Below are 15,722 nucleotides of genomic sequence, written 5' to 3'. Positions count from 1 at the left end.
GCTCGATGAGGTAATACACCACAAACGATCAGCTTCACACGGGAACTTGTCGGGATTTAGGACAGATGATAGATACGGACTACATCTGGCGTATAAACGAGAAACAAAGAAAAAACTGAGCTACATAACTCAGTTTCAATAGATGTCGGATAAATACCGAGTCTCAACGAGTCTTACAAATGCCTCCTAACGGGACAAATTAGCCGGTGTTGCAGTATCACGAGTCACGGCATTTTGCCGAATCCACGGCGCGGAACTAACAAGCCGCGGGCCCCGGAAAAGGAAAATGGCTCAGCCTGCTCGGAGATGGAGGTTATCGTTGATCATGTACGTAACTTATGTCACAGGCACGGTGTGGTCGTACACACTGTCACGTGGATCTCTGTCGAGCATGGACTTCACAGAAATCTACAAACACTCCTTCAACTTGGTCTCCTTCAGTCCAGGAGCTCATTTCCTTCTCGCTGCTGTTCAGGATCGCTTGATTGTCAGGCGCTCAGACTCTTTTCAAATCACAAAAACTTGGCTAGTCGACTCTTCACCCTCTCCCACAAACGCCACCCTCAGCACTGCTCAAAGATCCCTCCCTTCGAGTAATGGCTGGATTACACATGCTGCGTGGTCTTATGATTCGGAATATATTTTCGCCGCCTGTGCAAGGAGGGGTGTAGTCCATGTCTTTCAGATCCATGACCAAGACTGGAATGCTCGGATAGATGCTGGTGCAGAAGGTTGCGTCTCATCCCTTGAAAATGCCTCGGGGATTAACCATCTGGCTCAGGTCTTATGAAAGTAGAGTGGGCTCCTGACGGAAGGACACTACTATGCTTTAGTGAATGGGGTGTCAGTTCTTTTTTCGGTCACTCTGGGATGTCCCTCAATCCGCCTCTTCAAGTTAAGAGTAACGGTCTGGTCTCTAGTTACTGGCGCATCCACCTACATTCAATTTCCGATACACCCTGATAAAGGTATCACAACTCTCCTAGACTGGAATGCGTCCTCCGATCTCACCTTGATAGGCTTTACATTCCGATCCGATGGCCGCTATTTCATCTTGGCGGAACGACACAAATCGAAGGATACCCTCGGACTCTACGACACGTCCGATTCATTCAAACTAGTTCGCGTACGTATGTTCTGACTCTAATGCCTATAAAATCTCATCCCCTTTTAGCATTTTCCTCTACCTACGTCCTCACTTTCGTCTTTCGCTCTTTCCCCGACAGACAACCATCTCGCAGTATGGGAGGGTAACCTTGAGGTGACTAAATGCCCGGTGTTATTCCAACACATTTCACTCACCCTTTTTTCACAGTACAAACTCCACATTATCACCCTCGCTGGAAAAGTATTGGCCTCGTTCACACCAGACCCAGAACCGGCGCTGGGTGTACGCCACGTTGCATGGCATCCAAGTGGCGCATTTCTTGCCGTCTCTGGATGGGATGATCGGGTACGTAGCTTGCCCGCCACCCCATTCAATCACCCTCTCAAGATTTAGTAGATTTATATTCTGGATAGTATGAGCTGGTCTCCGGTGGTCACCCTTGAGATCTCCAGTCGAGTACCTGCGGGTGTTGTAAGGATCCATTATCTTTTACCTCCGAATAAAAATAACTTCCATTCATTGGAAATCCATCTAGACCCTATGGAGGGAACCCTCAAACTGGCAGGAGTCGACGGATGGGAGGGGATTTTTATCTTGTAAATGAATTCCTAAGCACATGAATCGCTGCTCAACATGTTTTGCAAGACGATAAGATCCGCACTCCATATACAATCTCTATCACGAAACCCGACCACACCAAACCAAATCCCAAGAGCGGCGCAACTCAATTGGAGTGGAACAAGACCGGGACGGTCCTTCTCGTTCGATTTGGTAAGCTAGCTTTCGCTTTTCTCCCCCTAATGCAAGTCTCACGAAACCCAAAAGAGAATATTCCCAATGCCGTTCATCTCTTCCAGTTTCCCTCTTCGGAGGAGTCGTTCAACCCGAAATTGCGTTCCGTGCTGCTACACTCACAGAATGTATTGCACTGTAGATGGAACCCGGTTCGACCTGGTTCCATGATCATATGTTGTGGAAACCGAGGGATATATTCGTGGAGCGACGAGTGGCAGAATCCATCTGGTGAACAGGAGGAAGTCGCTGAATGTATAGGTGTACCGGCAAGTAAGTTCCATGTATCAAACCATCCTGTCACTGGCAACACCTGATCAAGGCCTATTACAGAACAATTCGATACTAGAGATGTGCATTGGGCCCCCGATGGGAAAGGATTGGTGTTACTGGACAAAGAAAAGTTTTGCTGCGCTTTCGAAGTTGAAGAGGGAATGACGATATGACACGCAGATGTAAGTTTCGATCAAGTGTACTTGGTACTCGGGCTCCCGCTTGAAACGTTGAATAGTTTGTTGCACTATTTAATAGTTTACTCTCATTACATTCTATTGGAGAATTATTTGTGTTGTACATTAATACTGTGAGATGGGTTCTGCAAGAGGGATTGACGACTGGTGTCCTGTTCGTACAGCCTGGTTGATAGACGACTCCCATTTGGTCAACCATTGCTTCTCCGTGACACCCTGGCGCACAAATCTTCTACCATCTGAGGATGTCTTAATTCTCTCATCATCGGTCGAGGATGAGGTGGCCGTATCATTGTAGTCTGGAGGAGGTTGCTCTGGTTGTTTCCCCGAAGATTGTTGTAGGCTTTCAAGGGGAATGTATCGAGTGATAGGATACGCACCCCCGCAAACCTCCCATCTCCCGCCACCCTGGTAGTGAAAACGTTTGTAGAGCCAGATGAATGGATAAATGAGAAGTATCCAAAGCAGTATTTTGAACCAAACATTCGAGAGGATGCGAGAAAGCTGGTTGTCAGGTCTGATATAGATCTTATTGTTTCGATGCTCGAAGTCTACCTCGATGGTGCCTCTATAAAGGGGTCCTACAGCCGAGGTGATGATATTGTTGACACGTAGGTGTATGAGGTTCATGTCCCAACCATATATCACCTACAGTCAATAAAGTCAAATTGAGCTCAATTACGATGAATGATGAAATGCACTTTGCGATATGTGAACTCTTTCAGATGTTTCGGTGAAGCGCAGTACTCATCTGCCCATTGCCTCACGGTTTTGGAAGACTTCAGTGCGTTGGATGGGAGTAAGGGATCAACATGCGGACCTTGTGGGGAATCAGAAACCCACGGAGGAAGACCGCTATTTTCACGATATCTGGTCCACTTGTCGAAGGCTTTGTTTTCTGCTCTCCTGGAGCGGCGCTTCCCAGCGTGTTGTTCGATTTCACGATACATTCGCCCTCGGTAGGCAGGTTCTGTATCTGAACATGACCAATGCGCAGGTTCTGCTCCCTGCAGCGAAAGGAGAACGTTTGAGAGGTCGATAATAAGGTCAAAATCTGTGACAGTTTCCGTGTACGACTCCGTTCGGTGGTGACTGTGCCCATCGGAGCGCCTCGAGGTAACAGTTCGGTAACGTGTTTCCTGGTGAGAACCTTTACAGTGAAGGAGGAGTGAGGGTCGAGTGGTAGATTGAGAGAGAAGAAAACGGTAGAGAGCCTCTCCATCGGTGTTGAGATGAAGGTCATGGCTAACAACATTGCCGGTGTTGTCGATGAAGTAATCGGCAGAATAGGGCTCGAATAAGGGAGGTGGATCCTCTGGGACTAAGGCTGAAATACCTGCTGAGGTCTCCGAGAATTCAACGGAATTTCCCAACGGTTCCAGCAGTTGCTCTTCGTCACCAGGGAGCTTAATCATCGTGGACGAGTGTCAAGATACTGCTGTAGGAAGGCGGTGCAGCACAGCGATTTGTCGTAAAACATTAAGTAACTTCGTATTTCAATCCGCTCCGTACACATTACAAAAATGCTGCTTTACATATCTAAATCATGCTCATTTGGGTAGAACCACTGAATCGCCAATCGACAACCAGTATATTCTGCACAAAAAAGAGGGGAAAAAAATTTCCGCAACGACACAAGCCGCAGTGCAATAGCAAGCATCTGAACTCCACAAGGGAGAGGTTCCAAAAATTACGCGAAACGCCAGGACCAACGAAGCTGATCCTGGATTCGTGACAAGGGAGAATGTCGCGAAGTACCACTGTCCAAAGGTAACCTTGACGCAGTAGGGTGGTGTCGCATTTTCGTCACTCGACTATACCACATTGCTGACGCTACCCAAAGACGTTGTGCGCCATTGAAGAGGTTACCAGTGCAGCATTGCAGTAGGAGGACCGTTGTGCTAGACAACAGAGAGAAGAAGCGCAGGTAATTGGGAGCGACGAACAGATCCTCGCCGCGTGCCATCGGCACACAGAGGAAGTACAACAGTAAGCACGATTGCGCCCTTTCCGCTGAACATTCCATATCAAGGCCTGTCCTCCAGTTCTCCTATCGCATTCCTCTTGTTCTTTGGCTCTTCTTTTGGGAACGAGTAACAGGTAACGTGTAGTCATGGATATAAGCATCATTTTCGGTATATGTGGCCCTCGGGGACTCATCATTCGAGATCCCAATGGGCGCAGTGTCTGAGAAGAGAACTCAACAGGTAGTTACTGGGAGAATAACATAATGCACACCAAAGCCTTTGCCAATGCCAATCTCCGTTGCAAATCAAATCAGTTCGGTATCATCATTGTACCATTGAAATCTGGAACTTCGCTGGATTGGTATTCCTGCGCAACGACCAACTAGACCAGGACTCGCAGTAAGAAACATCGTCATATCCTCCGGCGCAGGGTCCGTCTCGCCGGCGTACTGAACTGGGTACTTGAAACTCGATATAGTCATTGAACATTGTCAAAATCAGTCGGTTTTTCCGCTGTGGATGTGATAGCTCGGACAAGGATGTGAACCATGCCATTTGAACTCGAAATCACGAGAACGGTCTTCGGCAACGCTTACCCTTCCGAAACCAGGCCACGCCGCATTCTCTCCTGATCAGGAGAGGGCACGAAAGGTTAACACCGATAGATTCGTTGACGCGATTCCTCGTATGATTCCCAGTCATGGTCTGTCGGAAGAGCACTGGCAAATAGGCAATTTCTGGAATTAGGCAAGATGCAACGAAATCACTTCCGCAGATAGCATAGAGCACTGGCGATGGTGACGTCTCGTGACATTGAAACCTTGGAAGACTCTTGTGAACAAGAGATTGTCCTTGGAATGGAAACTCTTGGCTGCTGAATCAAGCCTATAGGTAGTAACCGCAAGCGGAAAGAAAAACGAGAAGTTTTATCTGCCTTTTGCACCTGGTTATGACAGCCGCGTGTAAGGACACACAGACATGCAAGTGTAGACTTGAAAACATTCAAAGTCCCTTCCATGCCCTTCACTGCCATTCAGGCGCCGACGATAGACGCTAACTTGTAGCGGACGCTCTGATGCAATATGCACCTTCTAGAACAGCGGGTAAAACTGTACGGACAATGAGCCCACAGTCGCAAATGACAAGAATTAAACTGGCATGCATGATGGTAGCAACGACCACCCAAAAAGCTCCGCCGATGAAGAGGCTGGCGAGGACCCTATTAAGATGTCAGAGAGAACCGAATGACAAGAAAGTGCAGATGAGATCTGGCTGTGGGTGTCGGGTGCAATGGTTAAGGATAAAGAAGACCTGAGCGCATTTCCATGTCCAGTGCTCATCGTCCTGGTTCGCCATTGAGGTGGTCTTCTAGAGGCCGTAAGGAAACGTAACCAAGGATCAGGAGAGCTGATGTGAGGGAAGGTAATGTGGGTGTAGCATTTAAGGGGCAGCTTCAAGTTTATATATGTATTGGTTCCCCTCGTGACTCATGCACTGCCTTTCGATCGATTGCCAATTCAAGACCGGGAGAGAAGGGGAGAGGAGACAGTGAGAGATGACAAATTATTACCAAAAAAGTGTGTGGGAATATAAAAGTTACATCTCATAACAGTTGAAGTATAGATGCATGTCAGATAACAGTAGGAATAAATAAACAGGAACATGAAAAATACTATGTTACTGTAGCTCAAAGGGAGGGGACATTGTCGTGCACGCAGGAAATTTCGATCTCCGCTTTAATTTACCCCGGTCCTGTCGCATAGATCATTTTTTGGAGATAATCGCTGATAATCGCTGATAATCAGGTCTCTTTGTCCCATTATATATAGGATTCAATTGTTTCATCTATTCTACAATAAATCCTCTTACATCTCTGCCATCATCGTTGTTACCAACGTTTTCATGAGCGACGCCACCATCCCATTGGCCTTCGAATCGTTCTTGTCATCCTTGATGTCAGCTTCTTCTGGTTTGTATGGCCATTCGGCTCTCAGTTCTTCCTCCAACGGCAAGAGACTGCACACCAACTCTGGATGTTTTTCGATCAAGGACTGAATGGCGGGATTCAACTTTTGTTGTTGAAGCACGGAGGGATGTATACTCTCATGAGTAACGTTATTGCTCGAGGTGGGAAGTGTCCTCTCCGTAGTCAAAGACAATGAGAATATTCCCGTCAACGGGCTAGGAATAAATGTCAGCCTAGGCTGCACAGAGATCACAATTAAATCATACATACTCATGCGGTTCCTGAGCTCCCCATGGAGCAACGGGATGGGATAGGCAGGCCAGGTAGCTCAAGTCCGTAGAAAGAATGTCCGAAACATGCGCCTGAACTCGGGGTGCAAGTTAACGGCTAGTACTGAGGACAAGGCCGATTAGCTTACCACCATCCATGCGAGCGTGAGATCAGCCAAGTCGTGATTGTAGTACCCACCACCGATCTGGTAGGAACCACAAAGTCAGGTAAGTGCAGTTCCCCTCGAGAGAAAGTCAAGCGTACGTCGGCGTGCGATCCTGAGTATACAATTAGCCACTGCCAGATCAACCGTCATTAAGTCCTCACCTGTGAACCAACACTAAAATACAGAATAGAGAACTTGTTCAGAATAGCGGGAAATCCGGGCACTGAGTTACCATTACTACCTGTTTCAGCACTTGATGTTTACATCTCCCTTTGCTCGTTTGCTCAAAACGAGAACAATTCTTGAAACAACCCGTGTCAAGAACAGTATATTCAGAAGTTTGTGAGAAACCTTACGAAATCTTTTCTTGGCTCATTGAGTGCCAGAGCCTGATAAGCACGTTCAACATGCTCTCCCAATATTCTATCAGGGAATCCAAACAGCGTCTTGACGGGACCAGGATGTAGCGTGAGTTCCTCTGGTAGTCCTAGTGAACCGACTGTATCAAACACCCCGACGCATCTAGAATGTATAAAGTATTTGAATACCGGGATTTCGGACGTCACGTATTTGAACACTCACTTGATGGAAAATGGCCGGTCATCCTTAAACGCTCGCCGTACACCAGAGGAAATCTTATCCTCGAGTCGTTCGAGGTCTGCTTTGGCCTTTGCTTTTGCTTCGAATCACATATTTTAGGGACAGCATATTGGATCCAGCCAATAGAGTTACCTTCTTCGTCCTCGGCGTTACCGAGTATCTGATACGAGAGGAAGATCGTTCCGAAGTCGTCCATATTCTTACGATCAAGGACACCAATTTTCCCCTAAATTCATGTGTGAGAAGCATGAAGTAGGTATGAGAAGGCCACATACAATAAGCAGGGCTACCATTCGGGCTGTATAAGCGCCCTACGTTCAAACACTCCTTACATCCGAACATGCGGAAAGAGAGGTAAACTCACGTACCCTCGAGAATCCGAAAAGGAATATCTACGGGACGTCAGCCTCTTTGCAAGATAGGATGCTGACCATACCTCATCACCGGGAAAGTAATTACTGTTCAAGTGTGATTAATGGCCGCAGGAATAAAGATGGACTAAGTGGTGCTTACTGTGCAATGAACGCATAAGCTTCCTCGACTTTATCAGCTACAAACATGTCAGTAAATTTACTGCTGAAGGCATCTGCACTCACCTAATGTGTCGCCCGTCGTCCCTTCAGGCGTCAGTGATGAGGTAAAATGGGCCAGTCGTGACAGTCGCAATATGGAACAGTTAAAACAGTACCTTCAATGAATTCGGAATAAAAGTTCTTTTCGCTCCCTGAGTAACGTGTAATCAAACGAGTCGAGGTATGCAGTACCAAATTCTTTGACCTACCTATGCCAGACTGGTAGTACACAACTTGTGGTGTAGGCGGGGTTGTTCGAATGTCTTCCTGTTCGATTGTTCTGGCGAGCCGCTAGAACATCCAATGTTACATAGATCAGCGACTCTCAAATTGTAGCTCGCGCTTTGCGCTTCTTGGACTTACGAGTGCGTTAGTATATTTGTGTCTATTCTCGGAGATACCTAATCACGCGAAGTGAGTTGGCATGACACTAAGAAAGACAGCTGTGGACATCACCGTCTTGCCACGTTCTATACGGGATTTGTAAATATGCGAATCGCATGGGAGAGAACTATGCATACCCATCGCAACAGATAATAATTCTTTTCCTGACTCTCTCGATGGCTTTACCAGTGGGATCTGTCCCAAGCCTTTGTGGGGATTTGGACTTGTTGGTTGATGAGTCTGCCCTGTTGCTGCTCAACAGACCGTTCATGTTAGACCGTTCTCCTATGTCGTTGTAGAAGGCAGAAGAGAAAGAAAGACAACGAATGATACGGGATTGATGGATATATACCCGACCATCTGCACTACAGCAGAAGTGCGGTTCCGTGACATCACTCTATCAATTGTCAGTATAGTCGAGTGGTGATGTGGCATTGATTCCGCTGACAAGGGAGGAGGTATCATCCGGTGGACTTCCCTTCACCGTGAACTCCGTTACAATATTACGCAAAAGAATCTGTAATCCAGTGTCACCACATAGTTATTATTACTGATACAACATATTCATGGAGCGGTATCTTCGATATATCTAGTTAGCCAAATTCAAATCGGGAACCAACGCCGCACTCACAATAATAATATTCATCGAGGAGAGGAATCCAGTCTTTCATCAGAGTACCGAATAAACTAAAAACCGGTGTAGTCGAAGCTCGTGCAGCGACAGCTTCCAGCTTGGGCCTGTGCACTAATATCAGCAAGATACCGGGACGTCGGGAGATGAACACAAACTTTGTAAAGGTGTCCCATATTGAGCCTCGGAACAGATACCAGAAAATATCTCTATCTCTACGGGCATACTCTGAACGTTCCAGAGAGGCAGAGGGTGGAAGTTCCCGCCGTAGAGCCATAGACATAAGTTCGAGTGCGAGGGCAACAAATAGAGCTCTTTTCGACTTGCGGCCATAAGCTAGCATTGTGGCTAGTGAAGATATTAGAACTCTTAAAGCATCAGGACATATAAGAGTGCGCTTGCCATAGACCAAAGGTCGTAGAGTATACGATATCTCACCGAGCCATTCTTGAGAAGACAAAAACGGAGCTATAAGAGAAAGGGGAGGTTTAACGGATGATGTTGTGAGAGCTTTGGGTAGTAGATATTCTTCCACCGATGTGTCCGTTCGGGGGGGTGGAAGCGTTGTCAGTAACGGGTGAGGGGACGGTGGTACTCGATTATTCTTGAGGTGATCTGGAGTAGTTGGTGGCGATGAAGGAGATGACGAAGGCACAAGGGTAGGAGAGGTCGAGTTTGAAGGTGAAGGTAAGGTGGTAGGATCAAAATCTCTTTCTGGTATAGGAGGAGTCAATAAAGGCCTCTTGGTGATCTTGAGTAACGCTAGACGGAGGACGGCTCTGGATTAATGCCCTCAACGTCAGTTACGGATCACAAAGAATGTGCGTAGGGCGTACTTTAGGATTTCCAACAAAACAATACCTCTCCACCGGCTGCGATCCGACACCTTTCTGCGCAGGCCCATCTCAATCACGAGCTCCGTGAAGCGAACTACTTCAAGTGCTCGTGCTAACAAGTTGTACCGTGCATCCTGGCTCGCCCACGCGCGCGTGTAGCGGGTATGCATTGAAGGTGGAAGGAGTGAACGAAGGTTGGAATCTGTTGCGACAAGCCTGGCCAAGAGAGTGTCATGATACATGCTCATCATGTTCAACGAGGCAGACACTGGGGGAAATTAATTCAAAGTCATGGTTATGGTGAAACATACGCACGAGCTTCGGAAGCGAGTTCTGCATCCTTAAACCTTCCCGGAAGGATCCATGACAAGGAACGCAGGGAAGATTCTAAGGTAGAAATGGTCGAGACGTTGTTGAGAAGAAAAAACTCGTACTGAGCGAGCGACGAGGACATGAGAGGGAGGACGGTACAAGTGATTACCGACGTCCATTACATAAGAAGTACTGTGTTAATAAGTGTTTTTGTTGGAACTATTTGTTTTTGGAGGTTTGCCGCCTCGTGCCCTGATCGCATTGAACGTTACTTTCTGGACACGAGGACCATTGTAGGGAACCGTATATAACGGCCTCTGCCCTCTAGGCTTACATTCCTCCTCCCGGCACATGCTAAGGTCGAAGCAGCCTCCTTCTCTCGATCATCTTCGTACAAGCCCTGTAAGAGGACAGTTAGAGCCCCAAGATCCTAAGGCTGCCAAAGGTTGGAGGTACTTACAGACTACAGACACAGTTGATGAAATTAAGGTGAGTTTTTTTCAACAAGAAAAACTCAAGTCGTCGACATCCCTCAGGTTCTCCTCCCGCCGCATACGGCGTCCATGTACGAGCAGTTGCTCAAACTAGAAAAGCTCGAACTTGCCAGGAAGAACGTCTCATGGGAGCGGATCCTGGAGATACGCCATCTAAAGGATAGGATGGTCCGCAAATGCCAGAAATTATCAAGCATCATCCCACCTCGTAAACACAGTCGCAATGAACCGTTCACATTCCAAACCATTGTTGCACCAGCTGATTTCCGTCTTAAGGAGATGGAAAAATGGTTCCGCCAGCAACAACTTCGTCTTTCGACCGTGATGTCAGCACGACCTTCTCGCACTCACACTCATGCAAGGAGCTCATGTTGTGCGCGATGCGCGGTTTCTCCCCGTCTAGGCCCGACGAGAACTTTTGTTCGTCGTGAGTCTCCTGAACATATCAGAGTCCATCCACCAGCTTCCCCAGCAGGTGGAAAGGTAAAGGACCTGTCCAAGGGCAAACCAAGGGCTGAAACTCCCGTTCTTCATGAATCTCCTCAATCTACCACCAGAGAGCCACCTCTCAAAGCAGAATCCATTGCATCCATATCTTCCATTCAACTGCCACCAATGTCACCTCCCCCGCTGCCCATAATATTACGACGTGGAGGCATCCCTGCATCAGAACTTCCTCCTCCAGAAGATGAGGAGCCTGCTAGTGTTGGACCAAGCGGAGCTACACCTCCACCCTTGCGACACCGTAGAAGCTGTATCAAACGTTCCAATACAGGAGATTCCGTAAAAACTGTTTCCTGGGCGGATGACCGAGAATTAACTGATCGGATAGCTAAATTCACCTCCGCGGCCCAGGAAACCGGTGTTTTAGGTTAGTGGTGTTCTTCATCGTCCTAGCCTGAATCTTTCCTTCCGCGTTGCATAGACAAGGAATGGGAGGAACTTCGACAAGTCTACGTTCATCACATGGATAAGCTTGAAGGTCTGGAGGGACAGGTCCAGGAAAGTCTATCGAGGTTAGAGGCGGAAGCTGCTCGTCTTCACACCGTTTGTGAGGGTATACGTGGAGAGAAGACGGCTCTTCGAGACGTGGTTACTCAGTTCGGACAGAAACATTCCAGTTACCGGGAAAAAGGCTTGTATACTTCATTTGAATGTGTTCATTAAACTCATCATTCGATGTTTCTAGTGAATGAAGTCCTTCGTGGGGCTGAGGAACTGATGACATTTTATGGTGTCAGACAAAAGCCTTGATCATATTTACAAACCCGCCATACTACCGGCTACATATTCTTCAAAACTCGTCCCCTACGCCGCTTTGCTTTTCTCCACCACCACCAAACAAGCCACAAGTAAATCACTAACACTATCATGATCAACGCCACTACTATCCCAAATACGTTTAGTTGTTGGTCGCTATGAGGAACATTCATGTTCATGGAACAACTACCTAGGATTATTTGTATTGTAAATTATTGACCGACAACAATTGCGAACGGATTAGAGCTTACCGGTGACAAGTTGAGCGCAGAGAACCGCAACACTCACCATCGTCAGAATGATAAGTGCTTTGTCGGTCCCGAACTTGGCCATCGCAAGCTCAATCTGCAGCTGTCTGAGGTAAATAGGGTAAGAATGGGATAACATCCGTTCGTAGTGCGCCAATGAGTGCTGTAAGGTCAATATGTGATCTAGAGTTCTGTGAATCAACGACATGTCGAAATAAAACGCAACAGTGAACTAAACACTAACCTTGAACATCCCCCATGTATATGGCAACCTCCAAATCCTCTGTTGATCTAGTTCCCTGAAGTCCGGACAACATACGCTTCCGAATCTGCGCAATTACGTCCGCCTTGCTGGCAAGTAGTCTGTTCAACAACGTGACCAACTTTCTTGCCCTTGCAATGCGCCTCAAGTTAACAGAGGTAGTACTGGGTGGTGGGGTCTTTTCGCTTTTGGATCGTCTGAATTGTGAACGAAGGAATCGAAGAAGACGTTTCTTCATTAGAGGAATCGGCGGACGTGGAAGCGCGAAGCGCGTTTGACCAACCAAACCTCCACCAAAGGTTCCTTTTTCGTCCTTTTCGTCAAACATAGCGGTTTTTTCTGTGCTGTGATGAGGCTCTGGAGATCTCCAAGAGCCAAATGAAGAGGTGAGCTTAGATATCCACTGGAAATGTCGAGTATCCTGAGCGTTAATTTGCCTTTCTCTCTCTCCATCGTAGACCAGCTCTTCGACAGCCTTGACCTCTTTTTCGATGTCCTCCAGGTAAGGGAAAAATGAGTCGACTATAGAATCCAGAAGGCCATGGGCGATCCATGCTATCTTTACATCAGAAAAAAAGTAGGCAACGCGATAAACAACAACCCCTACCTGAAGACATGGTAGCTGATTCTGCGAATGATATTATCCTATTACGAACCCGTTCAGTATGTTCTGCAAGGATCGATGATCCAGACGTAATGAGATCGCGACCACAGTTAGGGTTCGACTGTCATACCCGAAATATCCGTGAAATGAAACTATCAAAAATGAGGATGAATAAATAAGATCTACTACGGACACTCACCAAACAGATCCCTTCGTTAAATATTACTAGGTATACATTAGCTTCTAATAAATCCTCCTGGTCGTCGTCATTTATGGTATCGTTAATGCTCTCATTTTGTTGATGGGTTTTTTTCTCCCGTAAGTCTCCAGCTTCGAAAACTCGGAATGAAATGAATGAATAACCAAGTTTCGGAAAGATCTCTAGCTTTTCACGGGGTTCCTTCTGTAGTATATCCTCCAGTGTAAGAGGGTGTAGGTGGAGTAACTGAAGAGGACATATTAGGTGGACTCTTTGGAAACACGAGATGTTTAACAGACCCTTCCAATCGCTCGCATGTCGTCCCAAGTTGGAGAGGCTATATCAAGAAACCACGTCGAAAGAGCTTCCTCAGTTTGCTGCCCTCCGCCACCAGTATCCTTTGACTTGCCCTTCTTGGACGAGATCAGCGTCGTAAGGTCTGTGAAGGAAGCTGGTCGACTCGGCGCCCAAAGGTCCGGAAGCGGAAGCATAAAGTGGTGATGTGGAACCTCTTGAACCTCCGGAACTGAATGGCTGGCCGCCTCTCTGGCCTTCAACCTCCGTGCTTTCGAAGTCCTCCTGAGCAGGGCTTCGAGTTCTTTGAGAACTCTTTGCAGTGAGCTGGACGACGTAGTTTTGAGTGGACTGTGAGCTGATGGGGGTATATATAGGGAAAAATGGCGAGTCGTTTGCCGGGAGACTGCACGGGCTTTGATAAGACTGATACGTGCCGCAAAATCCATATCCGACTGAAGGCTGTAAACACTACCGGGGTATCGTTTTTGTCTTCGACGTTTCGCTACTTGAGATCGTGATGCTGTTGTTATGGGAAACTGGGAGCCAGAACTTGAACTTGAACTAGAGCTTGAACTCGAGGATCCTCCCCACCGTGAAAGGGCGTTTTCTAGAGCAGAAACGACTTGAGCGAACCCCCGCAACCGTCCCCACGATGTTAAAGATGAAGATGAAGATGATGCCACAGAAGAGGCACCGGAATGGTGTATAGATCCTAAAGAAGGGGGCTCTGAACCTCTATAGATGTCCGAGTGTCCACCGTCTTGCTCTTCGACCATTTCGGCTCCCAAAGTATTATGGCTGGATAAAGAAGCTGGATGTGGTTCATTTACTAAGGAGTGGAAGTGGTCTGCCATTACATGTAACTGGCATGCGACAGAATTTCACACATGGAAGGTTGATAGGTGAGAAGAAATTCGGGAGCGCTTGAATACCGCTTAGTGGCACTAGACTGTTTGTTCGTGTACAATTCGTGTATAACACGCTAAGATCTAGATAGCCGAGCGGATTTAAACTACTCCGACCTTCCTTTTTTTATGCGGCCATCCTGTCTCAGGACGTACGTCTTCGACGAAAGGTCGAGATCGTTTGTCTTTCTGTCCAACCTTCCTCCTTTTTCTCTCTATTGCTTTCTTTACTGCACGCTGACCTCCCTGCTCAGCTAAAGCACCATACCTCGCCTTGACGAGTGCCTCCTTCTTCGCGGCTAAACAATATCTTATTAGAGAGAGAGAATGACCAATAAACTAAGAACTAAACTTACTGTTCTTCATCCACCAGCTACCTTTACCCTTTCTACGTTTCTCCTGCTCTTCCTGTTTGACCTTCAACAAGGTTTCTCGCTCCAAGTTGAGCTGGCGATCATGGTTGACGATACTTTCGGTGCGTTTCATAGCAAGTTCGAGGCGAGCCACTTCTCTTTCTCTTTCAGATCTCAACTCCCGTGGGGAAGACGAAAGTAGTTTCCGAGCCCGTTTAAGATTTTCGCGCAATGTTTGCAATTCAGACTCATGATTCTTGGCCAGGAAACTGTAGTTGGCATGAAATTTGTCCGCATCCAGTTTCCCAGTCATCGGTATAAACCTAGGGTCCCTAACTTCCTTGACAAGAGTTAATCACTGTGTATGCGCCGGTATGAGTTGGACATACTGGTACTTTTACTTCGATCACATTTCTTCGGCGAGTAACAGGCTTTTTGGATGACACTTCTATCGGACTATGAGAGAGGTTAGAGTTAATAGTCGGGAAGGCGTGGTCAGCTTGAATAACGTACGCGTGTTTGTTTGATCGTTTGCCGACTTCTACACCCTGTTTTTGTTTGCCTTCTCTGGTCATCGTGGGCCTTCCAATGGGTATATCTTGCTCATCGTCAGTCTGCGAGCCACCGGACTCTGGGCCTTCAGTTTCACTGGAGGATTCCGTTTGGTTTAATACGTTTTGCGCATGACGAAGTGTACCTATGGGTAGAGCAGAAAGATCTGTAGCTTTGTGAGGATGCCATGCTTCATACAATTGAGAAAATTAAACCTGCCTGCCCTAAGGGTATTCTGTACAAGGAAGCACTGAGATCATGAGGAACAGGAGTAAATTGCTACTCACTAACTGCGAGGGACCGGCAACAGGCACATGAGGGTCACTGAAAGCCAAATCCTCATCTTCGTCCACCCATTGAGATACTCTTGGGGCGTCTGCATCCTCCTCAGTATCATATGAGACATCCCTGCCAGATTCTTCGGTGACTTTGTTCTGAATCATCGGCTTTAAAAACCTTGCACGACTCATTCTT

General features: G+C 47.2%; 7 protein-coding genes across 7 annotated transcripts; 2 read left to right on the top strand and 5 right to left on the bottom strand.

Annotated features, from left to right (window-relative positions):
• The first annotated feature begins 353 nt into the window (after positions 1 to 353).
• Positions 354 to 2,397, top strand: E1B28_000983 (uncharacterized protein). Its single transcript, XM_043146875.1, has 11 exons — positions 354 to 731; positions 782 to 843; positions 896 to 968; positions 1,020 to 1,126; positions 1,175 to 1,261; positions 1,316 to 1,453; positions 1,505 to 1,579; positions 1,644 to 1,704; positions 1,754 to 1,879; positions 1,934 to 2,173; positions 2,234 to 2,397. The coding sequence occupies exons 1-11, from the start codon at positions 392 to 394 to the stop codon at positions 2,344 to 2,346; spliced, it is 1,422 nt and encodes a 473-aa protein (XP_043015580.1). The 5' UTR covers positions 354 to 391; the 3' UTR covers positions 2,347 to 2,397.
• Positions 2,398 to 2,475: 78 nt separating this feature from the next.
• E1B28_000982 (uncharacterized protein) lies at positions 2,476 to 3,785 on the bottom strand (the record flags this gene model as incomplete). The annotated part of the gene is made up of 2 exons (XM_043146874.1): positions 2,476 to 3,018; positions 3,072 to 3,785. 2 exons carry the CDS (start codon positions 3,783 to 3,785, stop codon positions 2,476 to 2,478), a joined length of 1,257 nt encoding a protein of 418 aa, XP_043015579.1.
• Positions 3,786 to 6,152: 2,367 nt separating this feature from the next.
• E1B28_000981 (uncharacterized protein) lies at positions 6,153 to 8,604 on the bottom strand. Its single transcript, XM_043146873.1, has 19 exons — positions 8,433 to 8,604; positions 8,368 to 8,381; positions 8,275 to 8,312; positions 8,121 to 8,202; positions 8,028 to 8,063; positions 7,936 to 7,956; positions 7,853 to 7,889; positions 7,776 to 7,797; positions 7,708 to 7,731; positions 7,615 to 7,650; positions 7,472 to 7,565; positions 7,322 to 7,418; positions 7,096 to 7,261; positions 6,981 to 7,040; positions 6,901 to 6,913; positions 6,838 to 6,851; positions 6,722 to 6,778; positions 6,574 to 6,665; positions 6,153 to 6,518 (listed from the first exon to the last, which is right to left on the bottom strand). Exons 1-19 carry the CDS (start codon positions 8,564 to 8,566, stop codon positions 6,203 to 6,205), a joined length of 1,353 nt encoding a protein of 450 aa, XP_043015578.1. The 5' UTR covers positions 8,567 to 8,604; the 3' UTR covers positions 6,153 to 6,202.
• Positions 8,605 to 8,705: 101 nt separating this feature from the next.
• Positions 8,706 to 10,244, bottom strand: E1B28_000980 (uncharacterized protein). The gene is made up of 6 exons (XM_043146872.1): positions 10,078 to 10,244; positions 9,763 to 10,030; positions 9,329 to 9,705; positions 9,085 to 9,274; positions 8,927 to 9,033; positions 8,706 to 8,873 (listed from the first exon to the last, which is right to left on the bottom strand). The coding sequence occupies exons 1-6, from the start codon at positions 10,214 to 10,216 to the stop codon at positions 8,860 to 8,862; spliced, it is 1,095 nt and encodes a 364-aa protein (XP_043015577.1). The 5' UTR covers positions 10,217 to 10,244; the 3' UTR covers positions 8,706 to 8,859.
• A 181-nt stretch (positions 10,245 to 10,425) lies between these two features.
• E1B28_000979 (uncharacterized protein) lies at positions 10,426 to 11,735 on the top strand (the record flags this gene model as incomplete). Its single annotated transcript, XM_043146871.1, has 3 exons — positions 10,426 to 10,563; positions 10,611 to 11,439; positions 11,494 to 11,735. 3 exons carry the CDS (start codon positions 10,426 to 10,428, stop codon positions 11,733 to 11,735), a joined length of 1,209 nt encoding a protein of 402 aa, XP_043015576.1.
• A 333-nt stretch (positions 11,736 to 12,068) lies between these two features.
• On the bottom strand, positions 12,069 to 14,214 carry E1B28_000978 (uncharacterized protein; the record flags this gene model as incomplete). The annotated part of the gene is made up of 5 exons (XM_043146870.1): positions 12,069 to 12,259; positions 12,321 to 12,893; positions 12,946 to 13,063; positions 13,142 to 13,387; positions 13,441 to 14,214. The coding sequence occupies 5 exons, from the start codon at positions 14,212 to 14,214 to the stop codon at positions 12,069 to 12,071; spliced, it is 1,902 nt and encodes a 633-aa protein (XP_043015575.1).
• A 231-nt stretch (positions 14,215 to 14,445) lies between these two features.
• E1B28_000977 (uncharacterized protein) lies at positions 14,446 to 15,691 on the bottom strand (the record flags this gene model as incomplete). Its single annotated transcript, XM_043146869.1, has 6 exons — positions 14,446 to 14,642; positions 14,700 to 15,036; positions 15,086 to 15,152; positions 15,210 to 15,414; positions 15,468 to 15,483; positions 15,536 to 15,691. 6 exons carry the CDS (start codon positions 15,689 to 15,691, stop codon positions 14,446 to 14,448), a joined length of 978 nt encoding a protein of 325 aa, XP_043015574.1.
• Between the last annotated feature and the right edge of the window lie 31 nt (positions 15,692 to 15,722).

Source organism: Marasmius oreades, chromosome 1 (assembly GCF_018924745.1).
Source record: "Marasmius oreades isolate 03SP1 chromosome 1, whole genome shotgun sequence".
NCBI lineage: Eukaryota > Fungi > Basidiomycota > Agaricomycetes > Agaricales > Marasmiaceae > Marasmius > Marasmius oreades.
The sequence above is the reverse complement of the archived record's forward strand: the minus strand, read 5'-3'. Positions and strand labels throughout refer to the sequence as shown.

What these genes read in the sequence shown, in the direction of transcription:
- E1B28_000983 (XM_043146875.1), top strand. Translation starts at nt 392, where the DNA reads ATGGACTTCACAGAAATCTACAAACACTCCTTCAACTTGGTCTCCTTC. An exon ending in GATAGATGCTGGTGCAGAAG is followed by an intron (nt 732 to 781) that starts GTTGCGTCTCAT and finishes CATCTGGCTCAG; the next exon opens with GTCTTATGAAAGTAGAGTGG. An exon ending in TATGCTTTAGTGAATGGGGT is followed by an intron (nt 844 to 895) that starts GTCAGTTCTTTT and finishes CGCCTCTTCAAG; the next exon opens with TTAAGAGTAACGGTCTGGTC.
- E1B28_000981 (XM_043146873.1), bottom strand. Translation starts at nt 8,566, where the DNA reads ATGAACGGTCTGTTGAGCAGCAACAGGGCAGACTCATCAACCAACAAG. An exon ending in TTATTCCGAATTCATTGAAG is followed by an intron (nt 7,957 to 8,027) that starts GTACTGTTTTAA and finishes TGACGCCTGAAG; the next exon opens with GGACGACGGGCGACACATTA. An exon ending in GCTTATGCGTTCATTGCACA is followed by an intron (nt 7,798 to 7,852) that starts GTAAGCACCACT and finishes ACACTTGAACAG; the next exon opens with TAATTACTTTCCCGGTGATG.
- E1B28_000980 (XM_043146872.1), bottom strand. Translation starts at nt 10,216, where the DNA reads ATGTCCTCGTCGCTCGCTCAGTACGAGTTTTTTCTTCTCAACAACGTC. An exon ending in GTTTTGTTGGAAATCCTAAA is followed by an intron (nt 9,706 to 9,762) that starts GTACGCCCTACG and finishes GCATTAATCCAG; the next exon opens with AGCCGTCCTCCGTCTAGCGT. An exon ending in ATATGGGACACCTTTACAAA is followed by an intron (nt 9,034 to 9,084) that starts GTTTGTGTTCAT and finishes ATTAGTGCACAG; the next exon opens with GCCCAAGCTGGAAGCTGTCG.